At 47.4% G+C, this 21,212-nt stretch overlaps 2 protein-coding genes across 20 annotated transcripts in view; both read left to right on the top strand.

Annotated features, from left to right (window-relative positions):
• The first annotated feature begins 170 nt into the window (after window positions 1-170).
• On the top strand, window positions 171-16,826 carry LOC120809329 (calcium-independent phospholipase A2-gamma). Its single transcript, XM_040163047.2, has 10 exons — window positions 171-336; window positions 608-1,920; window positions 2,852-3,001; window positions 3,593-3,744; window positions 3,980-4,074; window positions 4,902-5,073; window positions 5,329-5,386; window positions 5,708-5,899; window positions 13,786-13,981; window positions 15,453-16,826. Exons 2-10 carry the CDS (start codon window positions 676-678, stop codon window positions 15,719-15,721), a joined length of 2,529 nt encoding a protein of 842 aa, XP_040018981.2. The 5' UTR covers window positions 171-336; window positions 608-675; the 3' UTR covers window positions 15,722-16,826.
• A 4,084-nt stretch (window positions 16,827-20,910) lies between these two features.
• The window catches only part of LOC120808967 (neuronal cell adhesion molecule), a 56,535-nt gene continuing 56,233 nt past the window's right edge, over window positions 20,911-21,212 (top strand). For 17 of the 19 annotated variants that reach the window (XM_040162358.2, XM_078083480.1, XM_078083477.1 and 14 more), the window contains exon 1: window positions 20,911-21,171. The gene's annotated coding sequence lies outside the window, so the exon portion shown is untranslated. The remainder of the gene's footprint in view (window positions 21,172-21,212) is intronic. The other 2 variants (XM_078083473.1, XM_078083476.1) reach the window with 2 other exon arrangements.

Raw genomic sequence — 21,212 nt, forward strand, 5'->3', positions numbered from 1 at the left:
CATAGAAAGGTGGCGCTCCATTTAACATCGGATTATGACTCCACCTCCCCAATTCAACCTCTTTCACTGTAAAAGGTGGGGAGTTCTTGCTCAACCAATCAGCACGCTCCATTCAAGGGGTCGAGCGACACTCAGCCAATCGCACAGCAAAGAGGGTTGCGTAATCATTGTTTTTCATTTCACTGACGTTGCACGTCAACAAGGATGTTGTGTTAAATCTAGTGACGCTGTGTTGCCATAGTTTACGGAGCAATATTTTTGTGTGAACCCATACGTAGGTTGACGACTCAATGAGAGTATAACCGCGTTTCTGTCTTCCATGATACGGTGAAACAGGTACGGTTTGTTATGTTTTGTGGTGCCTTTACGGAGCTGAGTTACCATTAGCTAACGCTAGCTGCGATAGAGGAGCTAACAGCTAACGGTAGTTGCTTATGTTGAAAATGTGATGGTAAGTAACGTTAGATATTAAATTCGCTTGTCTAAGGCATTTATGGGAGTAGTTAGTAGTTTTATTCCACGTCATGGCATGGCATGACATTTCCTGCTAACTTTTCTTTCTCTTATAGTCATTCATTCATAACTTTTTTCCCCCCCTCTTTACCAGATTAATGACAAGGGAAAGCATAAACCTAATATTCATGTGGATTTCACAAACCCTTGTGACCTGGAAGAATGAGTCATAAATGGGCCCCAAAAACTTGGGACAGAATAAGCAGAGCGTTCCATTCGTCGCAATCCCAAGCCCACAAGTCCGCAGCATCGCTTCCCTCGTCTGGCACCGCTCACTGCAGGGTCCATGTACCACAGCCCTACTGCTACAGGGTGGGCTACCTCAGCTGGAGGCACATCCACCACCTGAGGAACACTGGGCGAAAGGGATGGCCCTGCAAAGCTAACCAGGTTAGACAGCGGCTTGGACTCCACAACAGCGCCTTCTTCTTGAACACTTCCGCCTCCCGGTGGTCTGCTGGTCTGAGCCAACACATGTCTCGGGTCAGGAACACACTGGACACAGTTTCCAAGGCCGTGAGCGGGACGCACACAGAGCTGCTCTCCAAAATTGCCAAACTCAAGCCTAATGCTCTAAAAGGTGGGAAAAAGGGTGAGGCCATTGTCGAGTCCGCCCAAAAAGCAGAAGAGAGCGCAGTCTCACCTACTCCTGCGCCTACGGATGTCGCTCCCCCTTCTACATCTAATCCTCCTAAACCTATATGTGGCTCATCTTCCATTAAACCGTCTATTCTTACGTCTGCTGCTACATCTGATGCAAATGCTACTGCCGCCACACATTCTCACAATCCTTCCCCGGCAACTGTCGCTGCCGCAGTTCTGGCTGTGGGGGAGCCGAAGGAGAAAAGGGTGAGACGTGTTGTCCCTGCCGTCAAAGCCACTTCTGCCAAGAAGCAAAAGGAGCTGAAACCTTCACTGAGTGATGATGAGAGCAAGGGCAAAGCTTCCCAGCAAACCACAGCACTTTTCCATCCCAGCACCCTTTCAGTCAGCCTCGATGAGACTTACAACTATCTGGCCCATCACATCAACTCCTACTTTGGCAGCAGTACAAACGTCAAGAAAGTGGAGAATGTTTACTCTTCCTCTACTCCTTCTCAGGCCCCACAAGCTAGTGACCTCATGCCAGTACCTGGTAAAACAGTTGCTTCAGCTCCAGTTACCCTACCATCCGCAAAGAAGGGTTTGGGACACTACCTGTCCTACTCTGCTCCCACTGTACAAGCCTTCGTAGGAAGCTACATTGCTCCCCTGGTCCCAAAGTTTAGGACCGCTGAGTACAAAAGTGCTATAGTGGAGGTAAAGAAAACTGATGATGCACCAGTCAAACCGATGGAGGTCACAACCACTAATGAGCCGAAAACTGCAGAGGAGAAAGCCAAGAAACTAATACTTCAAAGAGAGAAGGTAGGTCTACGTCAAAGTGAAATGTGTATGCGTACACATTTCTTTATCTGTATAATTCTAGCAGGCTGCCCACTGTCCACACGTAGAGCAGAGCTCTTGCTGCTCCATAGATTAGTGTAGCGTGTCGATGCGCTGCCCGAGTTCTGGGAATCAATTTTTACAAAATAACTCCCTTGCAGAGTTCGAGGGGCCGTCGAATATGAACCTTTTATAGGCCGAGCCTGCCGATGCTTTAATGTTGGGGAGATTAACACAACAGGCAAACCGAATCTAAGGATGTGTTTTGTTTTTTAATACTAGATCACTGCACAGCTTTGGCTGATTTTCACTAGACCAGTCATCGAGTTTTGTTGTAGTTCATGTTGTTAAATTGAACCCAAGGAGCAAACATGAAATCTGCATTATCAAAGGAACAAAATCAAATACAAATCTGTAGTCGAAGCTTTGTCGTGATCGTGTTTCTTGTCTTGTCCACGGGCTTCTACTTTTAGATGGTGGACACACTCATATGTGGATTACAATATGACATTTAGAAACTTAGCTCATATAGCAGTAGTTATGTAGCACTTGAAATGTATTTGCACAGTTTCTTACACTTTTGAGTGGAGCTCATAATTGAAATATTAGGTTCCGTCCCCTGTAAGAGGGACAACCTTTTTTCTTTAATATGTAATGATCAACTTGTGATATAATGGAATATTAGGGATTGAAGTAAGTGTTGGACGTTCATTTATCTTATCACTGATGGCTTCTCGTCTGGGTACAAGAGGTCACCTGAGAAATAAAGAAGGCTACAGTGACAACGTTGATGAGCAGTGTCACATATTGTAAATCAAAATGACGGTTACCCTTTTCAAATGAAAATGTAAATAAAGGCCTGTAGTTCCCTTAGGTGGAATTTATTGGTTTCTCTTTTTTCCATTGTCTCCAGATCATTGCCAGGGTGAGTGTGGACAATCGAACCCGGGCTCTGGTTCAGGCTCTCCACAGGGCATCCGATGTAAGAGTCTACATCAACAGGGTGGAGGACCTCAGCTACCATCTCCTGGAGTTTCCAGAAACCTGTGGTGTTGCAGTCAAGGTGAGAAGGGAACGTGCCTGAGGCCGCTGGCCATGTCAGAAGCAGCCGCTCTTTAAGTTTGGCACTCGCTCATGAACTTTATCCTTTTTGTTTAACCTCCATGAAACCAGTTGCAATCCATTGATGTCAAATGCAGGCCTATTTGGTACATACGATCCTTTAATAGCGTAGAAACAAATCCATGCATCTACGGAAGAGATTGAATCGGTATGGAAAGGGAATCCTGCTTATAGACAGACGTGCATTAACCAGTTATTGTTGGCATGAATTTTCAGACAGCCGTAGCGTGTAAATAACCTCAACGTTGACCTGCTGCTTGTGTTTGGGAATTTTCCCACAACAGGCAAATGTAATTTGGTCAGCTGTGGCTACAGGTTACACATCCCTCTGTTTAATGTCAAGGCTCTGCAGCCGCTCTACATGTTGAGAACACACTGCAGTATTTATTCATGTCCGTGCCGTATCTGTGATGGCGTGAGGAACTAATTCAGTGCTAACCTTTCACACCGTTGACCAGGGTGAGGAATGTTAATCCCCTGTGAATGTTTGTGCATCCCCACATCTGACATAGTATGTTTACGTGTTCTCCAGGAACAGGTCATCCCTTGCCTGCTGCGTCTGAAACAGGCCAGCGACCCGGGCCTGGGGGCGGCAGTAAGAGAAGCCCTCGCTCTGGTGGGCTACCATAAACCTGTGAAAGGAAGGGGCTTTCGGATACTGTCCATAGATGGAGGAGGGCTACGGTACAAGTTCAGCTCTGCAGTTTTTTTGTTGGATGAGCTATTGATGGCTTTTATTTATAAATGTAGCCCTGAGAAACATTCAGTTAATTGGATCACCATCTGTTTCTTTACTTGTGGGAAATAAATCAGCGCACTTTTTAGAAAGTGTGTTTGCTGTGGTTGTCATTGTATTCATTCAGCGCTCTTTGCTTGTGTGTGTGTGTGTGTGTGTGTGTGTCTGACTTTGTACTTTCAGGGGACTTGTTGCACTTCAGGCGTTACACAAGCTGGAAGCCCTGACCGGGAAACCTATTTACAAACTGTTTGACTATATCTGTGGTGTCAGCACAGGTGAGTTGTCCTACTTCTCTGTCTGTGTCACATTGCACGAGTGCCTGTTGGCTGACTAACTAACTGATCACAAACTGACCCGTTTGTTGCTCTGTTATGGTCTTTTCGCCCAGGTCAGGCCACAGTAAAACTGTTTGTTTAAAACGCTTCAATTTGTTAAACAGATGACCGTTTGTCATGAAACTGCATTGCCTCATTTGGTTTTCGATGGCTTCATATATTATTTTCCCCGTATCCAAATTCACCACAAGGGGATGCTGTGGACCATCTCCACCGGCCACTTGGTCGCTTTCATTTGACAGGAGATGAACTGTGGCCTTTAATCACTGCCAGAAGTTTCTGTTTGTCCCCAGTTCCTATCAGTTCTCCCGTCTTAATCCCGACCAGAGGCCCTTTTGTTTTTACAATTAGTGAATGTGTTTCAGAGCAAGATGTAATCCGTCTGCTCGATTGAATGATGTTTACACATTTAAAAAGCCATCTGGGCCACATCTGGTGGGGTTGATCGGCCACATCATTCAGGTGCACCCCACCTCTGCCCTCACAGCTCTGTTGTGGATGGGTTGTCCTAGCAGCGATCCCTCAACACAGAGATAAAGTGATAAGATTAAAGTTTCTAAAGGGGTAAAATAACCCTTCACGTAATTGGTGCTACATCAGGCCTGAGAAGGACACCAATGAGCTGTCATGCATGTTTGGTCACCTTCTCAGCAGCATTCTCAAAGGAGTGTCTGAAGCTCTCCCACTTCCTGTTTGTGAAAACCTGCCGTTGTGTTGTTTATTTAGTCCTTTTCCCTCTGTGAATGTTTGACTGTGTTTCTCCACAGGTGCCATTTTAGGGTTCATGCTAGGTGTGTTCCAAATCCCTCTGAACGAGTGTGACGACCTTTACCGTAAGCTGGGTTCAGATGTCTTCAAGCAGAACGTCATCGTTGGTACTGTGAAGATGGGCTGGAACCATGCTTTCTATGACAGCGAAGCCTGGGAGAACATCCTCAGGTCAGCTCCTTTGTGCTGCTGAGAGAGAAAGGAAGTAAACGTAACTAGGAGTTGATGAAAGGAAACAGCCAGCCTGCTCTTTGAATTCTACTGCTACTGGGCAGTAAAATTGTCCTTTGAAAAAAATATTATGGCATAAAATACTTTAAAATTCCATTTAAGTGATGTGCAGGAGCTTTTTGAGAAGCTGCAACAAGAGTTGCCGCTGTCCAAAATTCACAAACATATGACATAGCCCTGTTTTCCATTCCACAGAGAGAAAATGGGCTCTCAGCTTCTGGTGGAAACTTCAAGAAACCCCGAATGCCCCAAGGTGAGCTTTAGAAGACGGCCTCATACATTCTTCACGCTTGTTCTTTTCTGCCTCTGACCGGGAAGCCCTTGGCTCACCTTGATGGGATATTACAGAAAAAGCCCCCATCTCTCTCTCTGCAATGACAAGTGGAAGTCAAATACGCTCTAAAGCCACATAAGACACTGTGGCTCGGGAGGTATCCAGTATTCAGTATAGAGATGTCATCAAAGCGGCAGAATGTGGCAGAATGACCGACGCGACGTGCCGCCTGCGTTCTGTTTGCCAAACGCCGCCTCATGCTGAGAGAGTGCGGTTCTCTGTCATTTCCTCCGGCTGTAGGTGGCGGCGGTGAGCACCATCGTGAACCGCGGCAGCCTGAAGGCCTACGTGTTCAGGAACTACAACCTGCTGCCCGGCATGCGCTCCCCCTACCTGGGGGGTTCCCAGCACCAGCTGTGGCAGGCCATCCGGGCCACGTCAGCAGCCCCGGGTTATTTCCAGGAGTTCAAGTTGGGGAACGATCTCCACCAGGTCTGTCCCACTCACAGCAGTAACGGGGTTGTGGCAAGGAAGGAAGGGGGGCGGAGGGGGTCACGGAACCGGTCAAGCTATCAATTGAACTCTCAGGGTGTCACGAGCACAACTGTTACACGAGCTTATATTCCATGAGGACATGTGGCAGAGTGAATGTTTAATGTCTTCCTTTAGGATTTCTTTGGCAGCCCTCGGAGTGGATGGGTCACGTTTTCTTTTTCATTTACAAAAACTGGCACATTGCAAGAGGTCAATATGACATCGCAGCATTGCATGCACACATGGAAGGGTCAATACCTCACCTGCACCACTTCCATTATCATTCCTCATTTTTGAACCATTTGCTGTCTTATTCATTTGGACAATCCTTATGTCAAGAGGAAGCAAATAATAGTTCTGCCAGGTTCTTTGTTTCTAGTTGTTTGTAACTTTGTCTAAAACAAAAGTTTATTGAATTTACTGTAGTTCTGCTTATCTGGGATATGTGATTACTCAACACAATGTTCCAACTTCCAATTGGATTTGATTTTACGCAAACATGATCCCCATCTGGTGCATTTTTTTTTTCAAGGGTCAAAACAACATTGAATTAAGTCCGGTACCAAAAATAATGTTGTTTGTGTGTATATACGCAGTCTAGGTGGGCTTCCCTCAAACATGAGGTGCCTTTTTCCCAATCCAATTAAAATACCAAGTCAGGCCTTGTCTAAATTATTGGGGAAACATATTGTCCTTTTTTTAAATCTTTCTATTCTATAACATTTTAATACTCTAAATTTTTGGTAAACGATATGCTATTGTGTATAAAAATAATGCACAAACAAGTGAAATATATATATATATATTTTTTTTCACTCAATGTGTTCCTTCATGCTTTGTTTCCCATTTGCACTTTTACACACGCAGTGACAATTTAACCAGAGTCTTCTGCTACAATAATCTGTCGGGCTGCTGGATTTAAATACATGTACAGTCGGCGTTGATGATGGACAGTGAAGGATTTCCAGCAGCCTAAAGAGAAACATCCTCCACACGGAAGGGGGGGGGGGACGGACCCCCCTTTCATTCCTGTCGCCGTTAATTTCCCTCTCCATCTTAACAGGAGAGTGAGTCGCAGTGAGATGCACTCGAATCCATCACCACTACACGGACACGCGTTAGCCATCCGTGACATAACCGACCACGACTGTACCAGTTGATTCATCAATATGCATGGCTGCTCCGTTTGCCGTTTTTTTTTTTTCGGGAACAACAAACCACATGAGCGGAGGCAGAGTAGTTTCGAGTTAAACTAAAGACCATGAGGAAAAACGTAGCTGCAAGGCATCAAGCTTGACTTCTGTTCGAGCATTCAGTCGACGTTGCCGCCGTTTAAGCCGCCACATCCCGATTCCAGCGTGTCCTTGAATTCACATTCAAAAGCCAGATGGGAGGGTTTGAAGACGGAAGCACTAGACGGCGCGCTGCAATGATGTGTGTTTTTTGCATCAAAGGCCGTATCTTAATTGGAAGCTGCCTCAGTAGTGTAGGTGACTGGGGAAGAATGAAAGGGACTGGTTGATGAAGACCCACCTGTGGTGGGAGATGTCCTCAGCTTGCAGGTCTCATTAGTGCGCTGCAGCTCTCCCATCATCACACGCCGCCGAATCCCACATCCGACTCATTCGGACGCACAATTAAGACAAATGACTTGCGCCTCTTGTTAGTCACCAGCAGGAACTTCTGACACCATCGTATTTCAGCTGCTGTTTTTATTTTCTGTCAAAAGAATAGAAATTCAGTTCAATTTGTTAGCTCGTTGCACATGCTGTGCTTCCACCAGCTACAAAAGTTTAGCATCTTGATTTCATGAAGATCCTCTTCAGTGAGGATTTCTCAATAATATCAAAATAATGGAACATCCTAGGAATGGTTGTGTCTTTATAGCAGTTGGGCAGTTAAGTACAGTATACCTCATAGAGCTGTTCTGTTCCTTTCATGATCTGTTCCTCTCTAATCCTCCTCAATCAGGTTTATGATCCTCTAAACTCTTAAAGAGATGCTGATGTCAAAATCATAGTCTTGACTTTGGTTTCCAGTGATGAACTTAATGAATATTCAAACTAGCTCTGCGCCTTCAGGGCCGACCTGTACTTGTAACGTTAGCCTATATCGAACGTCACGTTTGTCTTCGGGATCCTGAAGTCTCCTGCACACCTCCTGTCCCTGTGAGGTGTATAACTTTGTACACATAGTGACGCGCACACACACGCAATTCCTTTTAATGGCGCGTTAAACGTGATCGGACACTTTATCCCACAAAGTCCCATGGAACAGCATCTCCTAATAAGCTCCTTCTAATATTCGCTCTCTCTCGCCTTTCAACTACGGGTACTTTCCAGATGACCCCTGCCACCTTCGCGACGCCCCCCCCCCCCCCCCCAGCCTCCTTTATTATCTCCCTGGGCTGCTGACAGCCGTCATGAGCATAAGACGCAGCCTGTGTGGTGTCGGGATTCCCTGAGGAGAGAGTCATCGCGCCGTTTTCCACAGACGCCCACAGAGTTCTCCACTTGATCCCAGCACCAAACAATCCGCCCTTTTGTTTCGCTGAGAGCGGCGCGGTCGCTCTGCCATGTGCTGAACGACTGCCGCAATTCTCAAGCAGCCTTTCAAGACAGTGGTGATTGTTCGTGGATGCTTTGGTGATTCCGCGAATTGAAATCTGACGGCGCCAGAGATTCCGATTCACCCAATTTCACCGGTAACGCGAAGGGAAATTGTAACCTTCCAGCGAGACCTTTTTTGAAGCAGAACAACCTTACAGTTGCTACCATAGCCGTGGAGAGGACGCCCTAGTGAGGGGGGGGGGGGTGGTTCCACATTAAAGCTCGCTCCGTTATCTCGGCTCCAAAGAACACAGGAGTAGAAGCCTTCAGAAGGCTCGCAGTGGGTGCCAGGGCATGCGTGGAATGGCGAGGAGGCCCGATTTTGTCCTCCGTGTTGCCATGGTGTCTCCTGGTCTCCTGAGGCGGTAGCGGAGGAACGGGAGGATGTTTTGTTCCCACCTCTGCCAAGATTCGATGCGAGGCATGTCGCTAGTTGGCCACCACCGGCACAACGCGGAGAGCCTTCACAGAGCCAGAAACGCAGGAGGTCACAGCTGCACTTCTAGATCTCCTGTTGCTCCGAGATGACCGAGGGGATGAGACATAAACGGGTCTAAGAAGTCATTAAATGTGGCAGCTTTGGCTAAAGAACTCCGACTGATTCTCTGTGAGAAGAGAGGCGAAAGTGGCACACGGTCTCACGTGATTAAGTGCAGTCCAAAAATATCACGACCTTTTGGATCACCATTTCTTTTTCTTGGTCGTGAATTACATGCTCAGCGCCCGCAGTGCTCCTCAGATGAGGCAGAGGGGAAGAGAGGAGGTTGATTCAGGTATAAATCTGAGCTTTTTTTTACCCACTTCCTCGTCCCGGTCCTCTCCTCCTGTGTTAAGCCCCGAGAGCTCGGCCTGGAGGCTGTTCGCAGGACGGAGCTCAGACTTTTTTCTGCAGACGGCTTCCTGCTCGGGGTCTTTGTCCCCCGAGTAACAACATGCACACATACATTCCCTCATTCTAACTTTTCCTCTTTTTGTTCTGTTGTATTTACGCTTTCGCTCCTGCACAAACACCTGATTGCACTGCAAACACTTGTGTGGGGATTAAGTCAGTCCGCTGATTATTTTATCCCGTCCCTCTGCAGTGGCCCCACAGGTTCACTGGAATAAATCAGTGGTGGGAACCGTCGTATTGGTATGCAAGTGTTCACTCACGTCTCCTCTGTACAGCAGGGAAATGAGCTTCAAATTGCTCAGCAAATGATAGACGGAAAAATGATGCCGTCTAATATGAAGTTGTCAAATATATACGTAAGGCATCGAGGGAACCTGGACTGTGCACGTTTTGTGCGCGGGTGTTCCTTAGCTGTTCACATCACTGCAGTAAATCTCAGTTTGATTTGAACAGTCGGCAGGAATGATTCATTGTTTCAATTCTGGGGGTCCATGTGTGGTCCCGCATTCACCGAATGTGTGGGAAGAGGTAACCGTGAACAGTAGATCTTCATTTCTTTGCCTGCCTGGGGCAAAGTTGTGGCGCACACAGACCAGTCTCTCTATTGACAGCCTCCTATTTGACCCTTTTGAGACCCGTAAAGCAAAAAGGCAAAGAGGAGAACCGGTCGGCGTAATTGCATAATAAGGCATGAAGACCTCTGACTTGACCTGAGGAGTGGCTCTCCTCACACTGACCATGTTGTCACTCTCATCCTCGCTGCTGACAATGGGGCCCTTTTATGTGGGTTGGGTGCCGTTTTGGGATATTTAGCACCATTAAATCAAGAGATCTTGCTTTTATGTGCAAACTGTGTGCTTCTATTTGGACGATTTGTGAAAGTATTGGGAGTTTTTTTTTTTCCCTCCGCAACCTCATAACTTTGAATGACCATCTCTGGGAAAACTGTGGCCATTGTCACCGGCCCAATCGGACGTCCACGACTTATGTAACACTTCCCTAATTAATCATTTGAGAGAAGGGAGCCTCGTTGCCCCTCGGTGCCCCTCGGCCCGGCCCTGTCAAAGACTCCTAATGACTGCGGCTGCTCATCGGGTCTGTGATGCGAACGCTGCGCCAGATGCACGGCGACGGCTCACCTCATTTGGATCTGAGCGAGCCCTCTGTTCTCGGCAAGGTTAGGGTCCGCTTGTCATGACCCCCCCCCCGCTCAACGCGCCATTGAAGCTCGGGTTGGAGTGAGCGATACGCGGGAGCAGCGGATGAAAGGAGGGGAGGAAGTTTGCTGTCCCTGCTAATGGGAGCAGACGCACACTGGGGCGTGAAATGACTTTCACCGATCCTGGCGATAGCACCTCTTTCCTATTCTAATCCCTCTCCAAGGCGGCTTTAACTGGAACACTGAAGATAAGCCCCCGAAAGTTAATGACAGCCGGGGAATTTCAAACCAGCAGAGCAAGGGTCCTGTAGATCACGTCTTCATTCTGTTTATTTACCACGGCTCTCGTCATCTCCGTTTCATTGCGGAAAGCCTTATTTCAGCCTCCATCGTCCAAAGGAAGAAGGGATTCATGACCCTGTAGGTGTGGGAGGAGCCCTAATTAGCTAATAAATGTCTCTTTTTGGAGATAACCGGAATTGAGGCGCTGATTCGCAAATCAGTCCCCCGAGACCCTGAAGGGCGAAGGCGAGGCCAGAAGAGCTGTGATCCTCCGGAGAAAACCACTAACAGGCTCTGCCGGAATCAAGCAACGCCGTCAAAGGAAATCATTAAGCCTTTCAGGAAGGCATTATTCAAACTCCAAATTTCCAAATTCAGTTTCCTTTCAGACCGAGGTTAAAACCTGGTCACATGGTCTCGACTGACAGGGTTGTGCCCTCCGAGGACATTTATCCAATGACGCATGGCACGTTCTCTCCCAGTGAGGCCGAGTCATTGTCAGTTGGAGCAGTGTTACAGCTCTAAATCCCCATAAATGGAAGTGACCTTTGCCTCGCGCCATGCTGCGCGTTTGACTGACAGCTTGTTTTTGGCCATTTTGTATGCAAGGCTCATTTCGCATTTCGTCCTAAAAGTAGACAATTGTTTCTAAGTCTACGTCCAAATGTGCCCCGGCCTCAGGAATCCCTTGTGTGAGAACGTGGCGGTGGGCCAACAGTGGATATCTGACTGAAAGGCTTTAAAGCAGCTCCCAGACTCAAAGCGTTCAGTGTAGATCGAGCCCGGCGGCTTCTTCCCGAGACGAGCTTGTTTGTTCATGACAGCTATGCAGGGACAAAAACAAATGCAAATTATCTTCTAAATCATTGATTCCTGGAAAAGGTTCTGAGAGCCCCTCACAGATGAACCCTACCTAGTGTCCTCCAGCGGCACCGCAAAGCGTCTTCGCTCCCCAAAAGCAAAGAAAAAGAGCCGACTCTCTTTAAAGGCCTCGACTATGCTTTGAATTGTCCGAGCCGGTGCACTGAAATGGAGACAAGTTTAAACCGTTGAGCTCACAGGCGCATTGTGCAGTCATCTTCTAACGTTACATGCTTTGGTTCCGTGTGCGCCGCCAGGCCACTGAGCCTGTGAGACCGCTGCCATGATTGCCGCTGACTTCAGAGAATGGAGCCTCTCACAGTGGGGTGAGCGATAACGAAACCGCTGAGTTGTTTTGTTTTTTCCCGGCTGGGTTCGTCCGGCGCGATCGGCGGTGAAGGTCCCTCTAAGTCTCCATTAAGAGCACCTCCAATCCAGCAGTTTTCTCCCTTCTCGGTGTTCACTGCTCGGTCGGCCAGGTTCCCTGCTGGTGCTTAACGACGTGCTTTGGAAAAGCGGCTGACTCTGCAGTTCCTCTGTGCTTTGAGGGACAGTGAAGCGCTGTGTGTGACTTCCATCTGAGCCAGTGGGATGTGGAACCTCTGATTCTCTGAGGAAACTATCCAAATAGTAAGGTTTTAATGGGATTCGGACCGTTGATTATCATGAAGGATTACTTTTTTTTGAATCATTGAACACTAAGTCAGTGCTACTCGGGGGCAGTGGAGGGGTTTGCCTTTGTCATTTTTTTTTTTTTTTCAGCCAAGCCAGCAACGTTCACCGCTCAGACTAAAACATCAACTATCTTGTCATTCGTGGTCCCCAGAGGCTGAATCATACGGATTGGCTTTCAATTGTTATATTGACATATTCCCAATATCCCAATTACTAATACCGTAAATTCATGGTGCCCAGAGGATGACTCGGTCATGTTCTCTGCAGGATGACTTGTGACTCTAACCCTTCATCTGGTGCTTTCATAGCGCTGCTGTACAGCTGAAACAAGCTGAACTTTTATCATTGATTAATCAGTCATGTATTTTCTAGATTGTGTGTTGATGTGATCTGTGGAACATCTTAGCATGTCCCTTTACGACCGCGGTGCCTTCGTCAGTCCTAACTTCTTTAGACTTGTTTTCTTTTTTTATATGGAGAACCAATTTATTTAAAGCCACATGTGACTCACAGAGCCCCCACTACTATAGGAGGCTTCACTTCGTTCAGTTAAAGTACAATAACGATTCCCTTTTCTGTTTAAAACTCTGTTTTCCTGGTATTTGGATGTATGATATGTGTGTGTGTGTGTGTGTGTGTATGAAGCAGCCCTTTAGCTTGGTAGGCAGCAGGCAGCTCTGCGTTAGCACAGATCTGTTTGTAAAGATTGGATGCCCCCCCTCTCGTCCCAGGGGGCCCATTGTGTTTGGATCCGTGTGACATATGCTGTCACAAACGCGTAGCCACATCACTACATGCACTGACTCCAAGCAGAGCTCTCCATCAAACACGTGCACAGCCACGTAAACAAGCAGTGTTCCCCCCGGAGTGGGTCCCTAAACCCCTGCAACCCACCCCCCCCACCCCCAAGCCTGGCCTCTTTAATGAGGACTGGCCCCTGTGTGTTTGATCCTGGTGCCAGCCTACAGCCCCTCAGCCTCATGCCTATTCAACAATCCCCACAGCCCCCCCCGCCTCTCTACCTCTATTGCCTTGGGTAGACTATGGATCCAAAGCAAAAGCACTCCTGGGCAGTTGTTCAATATCAAAGCCAGTCCCACTGAAACTGTAAGGAAAGGGGGGGCTATTTAGCTCTACGCTTTGTAGACTTTGAAGCAGGTCTGGTGCTGCTCATCGATCTGTCCTTTTTTGTTTCGTCGGATGTTCTACAAAAGTGTCAGCTATTGAGCGTTGAAACCCATGAAGGATTTTGTGTTTTCCAATGCCAATTAATTGGTTTCGCTGACTGTGGTCTTGGCACAGAACCCCCCCCCCCCCAACCCATTCACAGAGCGTAAACGAGGCAGCTCTTCTGTTCTGCGCACAGGACGGAGGCCTGCTGATTAACAATCCCACGGCACTGGCCATCCACGAGTGCAAGTGCTTGTGGCCCGACACGCCCCTGGAGTGTGTGGTCTCGCTCGGGACGGGCCGCTTCGAGACTCCCGGCAACAACAGCACCACCCACACCAGCCTGAAAACCAAGCTCACCAACGTCATCAGCAGCGCCACGGACACAGAGGGTGAGTAGCTTACAGCCCATGGCGATATCTTCAGTGACTGAATGGAGCTCTTATCTCGTTAGCACATTTAGAATGTGTGTGTAATATAGCACATTTTGAATGTGTGTGTGTGTGTGTGTGTGTGTGTATATATATATAATATACCAATCAGGCGGGCGTTCAATACAAAGTGCTGTCGTTAATTGGACACGTGGGATCCATTATTTTTAAGCTATTAGGCCTTCAGACTGAGGCCGCATTTTTCTGGCTAAATTCAACTAGTACGATCTTTTCGTGATTCCTGACTGGTGGAAACAGACGATGCAATCTGATTTCTGCCGACGCGTCTCAGTCCGCCCGCTCAGATCTGATTTCAAACCGAAAAAACAAGAGCGACGAGCCGTCACGGTCATCTACCGTGAATTGTTTGCTCTGCTGATATCTTCATGATGAATGTCAACCCATTTGGGTTAAATTGCTGTAGAAAACACTGCAGTGCAGGAGGACTTTGTTCTGGACGCGTCCCATTGTGACTCGGTGCGGTGCCAACCTCTTCTGTCTCCTTATCACCTCCGTGCACGGGGCCCCCCCCGCCGTGCCTACATTTGCCTCGGCCCCGTCCCCGATGCTGCTGGTGACCCAGATGCTTTTCTGCACTTTTTTTCCTTGTGTGTTTGGGGGTTAAGCACTCCCGAGTCATCCCACAGGTTTTGTTATTTAGAATCCGCAGATTAGCAAGAGGGTTTATCGCACATTCTCTCCTCCTCCAAACCTCCCGCCGCGCCTCAGGTGCATCAGCAGAGCTAATGGGCTGTTGGGTGCAAACCGCTTCTGATGAAACTGGCTTTCGCTCACTAAAAGAACTCACTCGCTCATCGTTCTAGCAGGCCACAAATTCCCTTGATCCATAAGACCGAGCAGCGGGTTTAGAACCGGCTGGCCGGGGGGGTTCCCTTCGAACGCTCTCCTCCTGCCCACGGAGAACACGGTGCGGCTGCAGTTTCACGTTTGACACTTTGGATCCAGTCCAACGATAAAGCACCAAAGCGTGCACGCAGCACACGGCTCGAAGGCAGCTGGTCCGTAATGACATCCCTGTTAATGAAGAGCCGGCTGCTCTGCCCAACCAGCGTGGAAACACAGAGGGAACCGACCTCCGTCACCTTTTTGGATCCTTCAGGCATACGATCTCTGTTGTTGCTCCTCGCCGCCTTTTTCTGTGCGCACTCGCATGTTGTCGACTGGAAAAACCCTTCGGCCGTAGCCGTTGAAAGCAGCCGTGATTGGCAGGCCAGGCGGTCTCACTTGGTGTCACCTCACACACACTCTGACTCTCTGACTCTTCACATCCGTTCTCACCCTTAGCACAATACTTGAATGTTTGAACAGACGGAGACTATTAGAAACCTGATTGTGTATTCCTGATTTCTGTCTGTATATGTATGTTTATGCGACCTCACCCTCTCCCCCCCCCCTTTCTTCCTCCCTCCAGAGGTTCACGCCATGCTCGACGCCTTCCTCCCCCCCGACACTTATTTCCGCTTCAACCCCTTCATGAACGAGGACATCTCCATGGACGAGAGCCGCCACGAGAAGCTGAGCCTGCTGCAGGCTGACGGCCTCCGGTATCTGGAGAGGAACGAGGAGAAGCTGAAGAAGGTCGTCGGGCTCCTCACCCGAGAGAAGAGCTCGGTTCAGACGGTAACGGAGTGGGCCAGGCTCCGAGCCAACATGTATAACTTTAACTCGTCCAAAATCTAGGTCCAACACCAGCCACCTCTACCTCACACGGAAACGCTCCTCTTACTCTAAATAGCCTCCATTATGTCATGTTGGTGTGTCATGGTGTTGACCTCTTGACCTGTAGCTTTAAAAAAAAAAAAAAAAAATAGAGGTAAGTAGTCTGTCCCCCCCCAATGACATTGTGGCTGTTGCATTAAAGGAAATTTGCTAGAACATCATGTGGATTTGAGAAGTAATACAGGGATTGTCTGTCAGCTGGCCAATGCAGCTCGTATCCTTAAAGGAGCAGTTCCACATTTTAGAAAGATCCTGTTGGCTTTCACAGTGTAATGAACTGTTTTACCAAATGAGCACTTTTCAACTTTAAGCTTGTTATTGTTATGACCACCGATTAAATCTCCCTAAACTCGTGTTTGTACTTTCACATAAAATGTGTCGCAGGGATATTTGTGTTATTGAAATGCAGTAAATGCAGCAATTTGTTAAACTAAGCTGCAAAAACACCACTACTGTAACAAAAAAACCAACAACCATTAAATGGTTGTATTTGACCACTAAATGCAAGAGACAAATCTAAAATGTAATCACTAAAATGTGCACAATGGAGCTACTAGTCACTGTGTCATGGTATACTAATAAAAGGGCCCCCTTTAACGCTGTAGTTCTAAATTGATGTAATATTTAAGATTTTACACAAAAAAAAGTTTGAAGAACTGGACGTTGCAAAGATTTACCTCAATATTTATTTCTATAATACCTGTAATGATTAATAGATCGATTAACAGCAGAAACATGTAAATGCTGGCATAAGGAGGTAACGTTTGTTATTTTAGCCTCAGAGTATTTTAAGTTCACTTGTTTCAATTTATTTTATCCTTTAATCTGCTTAATTTTTTGGTTTTATGGATTTAGAAGTGCTGCAAAACTGATTGCGGCTGGATTGATCTTAACAACAATATACAGCAATAAAATGCACCACAGACATTTATGCCTAACCCGGTTCAGTACTGTATAACTCACTCCCTGAGCTAAAGTGGATGCAGATTGGACTGATAATTCCAGTGTTCTGTTGATTATGTGTAAAGACTGATTGAGAGTGTATGTAATAAAACCCCTCACTGAATTTTGCTGGATCTTGCCTCCTAATTATTTGAGTTGTGATCTGAGTAGAACCTGCCGTTGTGCTCGCAGCTTGTGGATCATCTCAAGAAGAAGGCGGGTTTTGAGCCGCTAAACTTGTGCTTCCAACCGATACGAGATAACTAGGCAAATTCTGGTGAAATTACCACTGCAGGCGCCCACTGAGTATCGACCTACCCGGTGTATTTTTGTTCTCTGTACCTCCTGCTCCAAAGGTATGAGGCAATATGAAGATCCTTCCCCAAGCTGTCTGCAATAAAAGAGGGGAAGGTGAGATGAGATGCCTGCGAGGCAGCAGCCCCGGTGGTGATGGATGCGTTTCCCCCCCCCCAGCGTAAACACCGCGCACCGACGGCTCTCCACCAACCGCTTCCACGCATGACAACACAGCGACACGACAAATGGTGACAGCGGTGGTCCGAGGAGGGGAATGAAACAGGACGCAGGACGCTCACAGACCCGCGTATTGTTTTACCTGGAATTTAAGTTTTCCGAATACAAGGGATGGAGATAAAAACATTTTGGGGTCTTTTGCAGATGGAAAAACAGACAAGTTTATAGATGAACTGAATTGGCCAACTGCAACATACACAATCATACAATGAAGCTGTTTGATTGTTCACTCATCTTCATGGATCCTGATTAAGCTCAATTGGATATTTAGATTTCTCATCAGGAGGGCAGGAGATGTATCAAGGGTCTTTGAATAGTCATCGTATAACCGCAGAGAAACACATGCTCTCCGTCTGATCCTCCTCAAATTCTTCTTGTACATAAAGTGCGTAACCGTCATTTGAGAGATTTCTGGAGAAATTATTCCTCCCAACCAGTCGTCAGTCATGAGTATGGCAGCCAGGTGCATTTAAGCAGCAACACAGAAATCCCTGTTCCCCACATTTTGACCCTTAACGATTGGATCATATCTATTTCATCAGGATGATCCATTGAAATATCAATACAGCCGGTACAATCAGTCAAATGCAATCCCTTCCCTTACCACCTGAGAGCCGGCAGCACGCTGGTTCGTACCGCACCTGAGCAGTGAGCGCCATCACAATACTGAAGGCCGCCCTTGAATGCAGCATTCCTGCCTCTGCTTCTTTTGAAGCCCACCAGAAGCGCAACGTGGCGCGTGGATGTACAGAGCAGCGTCAATACGCCGACTTGAGCTCTGTCCACCACGTCGTACACACACCGGCGCAGATCGCTCAGAGTCTTCCTCAGTTATCCAGGTGAGTCGAGAGAAGGCCGTCGCCACATGTGATCAGGCCTTTGCTGTTTAAAAATATCTTTGCTCAGCTTATTGCACTCGAAGCACCCACTGGCTTTCTGATGATCTGCGACGGGCCCTTAGTACTTACTAGTTGTGACGTTATCAGCATGTGGTTCAGTTTTTGCTGCTGACGATGCAACGCGCACAGAAAGGAAAGCCGTGACAGAGATGTGTGTGTGCTGAGCAAAAAGTGACACCTTGGACGTGGTTCTCTCACATGTAAATAACCTGGACGCTGCATTTCTGTATTTTCTTAAAATGCATTTTCTGCAGGAAATGCACTTTCTAGTTGGTGACGTGGTTTCAATGAGCCCCTATAGTGCAAATACACCGCAGTTTCTATTCACACTCGGCACACCTGTTAGCCTGACAACCAGCTTGTCAAGGACGTTCCGGGGCATCGAAACCCTTGAGAAAGTTCAAAAAGCATTTGGAGTTTATTGTCTCTAAGGTCCAAGGTCTTTGGAGTCGACATTGTGTCCCCAAACTCACAATCTTCGTTCTCTGCTTCTCTTCACTCAGCCACTGATTACTTTACCTTTCACTGTTGGCTCTTAACATGTTTTTCTCTTTGATGGTTTGGTCCAGTCTTTGTTCAGCGCAAATTCACATCGTGACACAGAAATAAGGGATTCACGGCTTAGAGATGAGATGGCTCGAAAAGCTTAATTTTGTGATAAAAGCATCGGTAATTGAAACATGCAAATTATGTGGAAAAGAACCAAAAGCGCCTGAACACGTGGCGCGCTTGTTTCCAAGAAAAGAATAAACCCCTTTTCCTGGCAAGCACATGAATAATGGTTCTAAAACATATTCCTTATTCTAACATATCTGCTCACAGCGCTGTGTTTAGTGGATTCATGTTTTTGCCCCCTGTGTGTTAACAAGGTTAGGAAGCCAGTAAAGGCTGCTCCCACTCAATATAGAAAATTCATAATGTAATAATGCAGCAGACTGAGAGGAAATGCATCCTTCCCTGATGTAAAGAGATCCGACTCATGAACTCGTCCCCCAGCAGTAATCACATCAGTAATTGGATTTATTTTGCACCTTTGGCCAAACTTTCAGACTTTGAACATAAATACGTGTCACCAGTCCTTGTCGGGATCATGTATTAGGGAGGTTACGACAGGTGAAGTGTTCCCCCATCTTTGTTGTGTAACGTTTTATGGCTGATTCTCACATTTAGCTCAGATATCCCAGCACATTAGCACTTAATTAGTTTTGGAGCGAGCTTCAGATATAATATGAGATAAAATGTGAAGAGTTTAATTGCAAAATGTGATTGCCTCGTTTGAAAAACAATGACGGAACGACGAGTGATAGAAAGATAGACAGTTTGCCTGAAGAGAAACTGACTCACTGTGTCTGACAAAAACTTTATTTAGTACACGCACAACGTTTTAAATACACCGCTAACAGCTGGGATGTCGTTTTGGACTGCTTTGAAGGTTCTTACTGGGAGCCTTCTGGCCTCTGATGGGAGGAAGGTCGTTTGTGTTTGGCTTTCTGGCGCTGCATCTGTCCCATGAAGCCTTCTCAAGATGGAATCGAGCGGCACAATCAGCGGAGGAAAGCGTTTGCCGCGGTAATCGGCAGCCATCGGAGTCCCCGATGAGGCGGAGAAGAAGTCTTGTCTTTTTTTTTTTGCATCTCAACACGCAGACCTGACTGCAGAGGCTTTGCAGACTTCCAAGTGCTTCGTCTCCATCGCGCTGTATCCTTGAACTCTTGGAAATTCCTCAGAGTATTTTACACATGATATGCATGAGGGAAATTAAGAGAATATTTTAATGAGATTCAAGAGGTGTGCAGACGTATCTGGAGGCGGTCGGAAATGAGAGGCGAGGACGATTACTTCCTATAGTGTGACACCGTAGGCGGATGTGGGTACGAATCCGGTTGATGATGAGGGAAACTGGTTCCATCGACGCTGGGGAATTACCTCCGGACACATTTGAGCACGAGGCCTGCTGCGAACTGAAGCAGAAGAGTTTTAGAGCGGGCTTCGCTCAAACAAAGGCGATGGTCGGAAAAATGAATGGTGGTGTGTCGGGAGGATCGTCGTTTATTTAGTCTTCTCCTGACGGACTGCCCATTGGTTTGTTTCCAAATGATGATCCATGGACCCATTTGATCGTGTTCGTGCACCAACCTCATTTCAGCTCATTTTAGTCAACCAGCCTCTGGGTGGCAACTCAAACAACGCTGAGACAAGCGAGCGTGGCGGGCTGGCAGCAGATTGAACTAAGAGGAAATGTTGCTTTTAAAGTCACATTGAATCCCACAGGCTACTGTATGATTACCAATCGGGGTCTCAGAGCAAACTGCTGGTGTAGCGTACCAGGACATGCAAATGGCTCCAAGCAATTAAAATCCACAGCTGCTTGAGTGGAGTCCAGTGTCTAAAAGGTGGCAGCGCTGCACTATTGGCCGAGTAGTATCGTGTAGATTTGATGTTTTGGTTGAATTTTGTTTTTGATTTCCTCTCTCACAATTTGCGTGCAGATTAACGAGAATGCACAAGATTATTACGCCGTTAAGGCTGGGAATTATTTCAACGTTTAACATTCAGCATTTTTGCCATGCTTAATTTAAACAGTAATAACACTGCACTAAATCCCAGCTCCCTGCTGTTTTAATAAGATAAACTGACACTGCTGAGCACTAAGAGACAACTTGGCCTGGTTGTGTCCTAGAACTCGTGCAGCTGTTGTCCATCTGTGGGTTCGGGGGCTGCAGGGGGCTAAAGTACCAAAGCACCAGCACAATTCGCTCCAACGCTTCAGTGCTTCGAGGCCACCACACGTCGGCCGCGGCGCTGTGGCGTGCCCGCGCCCCGGGTGTGCTGCTGCGCGCCCCCGCCTGCGCTTGTGTGTCTTGGTGCGCGTGTGAGTGTCGGTAAACCGGTGGGTGAGCGGAGAGGACCAGTGACTGAGGCAGAGGACACACAGGCGCAGAAAGAGGCTCGGCGCTCCACGGGACTGCGCGTAAACAGACCGACGCGACGGGACGGAGGACACGGACACGCGCTTCCTGCGTCGCTCCGGTAAAGGTGAGCTAAATTCTCCCGGTCGTAATGAACACGTGTCGGGT

This window comes from Gasterosteus aculeatus, chromosome X, assembly GCF_964276395.1.
Source record: "Gasterosteus aculeatus chromosome X, fGasAcu3.hap1.1, whole genome shotgun sequence".
Classification (NCBI taxonomy): Eukaryota; Metazoa; Chordata; class Actinopteri; order Perciformes; family Gasterosteidae; genus Gasterosteus; species Gasterosteus aculeatus.

Coding starts and splice junctions, on each gene's coding strand:
- LOC120809329 (XM_040163047.2), top strand. CDS start 676: ATGAGTCATAAATGGGCCCCAAAAACTTGGGACAGAATAAGCAGAGCG. Junction 3,002..3,592: donor CCTGTGGTGTTGCAGTCAAG/GTGAGAAGGGAA, acceptor CGTGTTCTCCAG/GAACAGGTCATCCCTTGCCT. Junction 4,075..4,901: donor TATCTGTGGTGTCAGCACAG/GTGAGTTGTCCT, acceptor GTTTCTCCACAG/GTGCCATTTTAGGGTTCATG.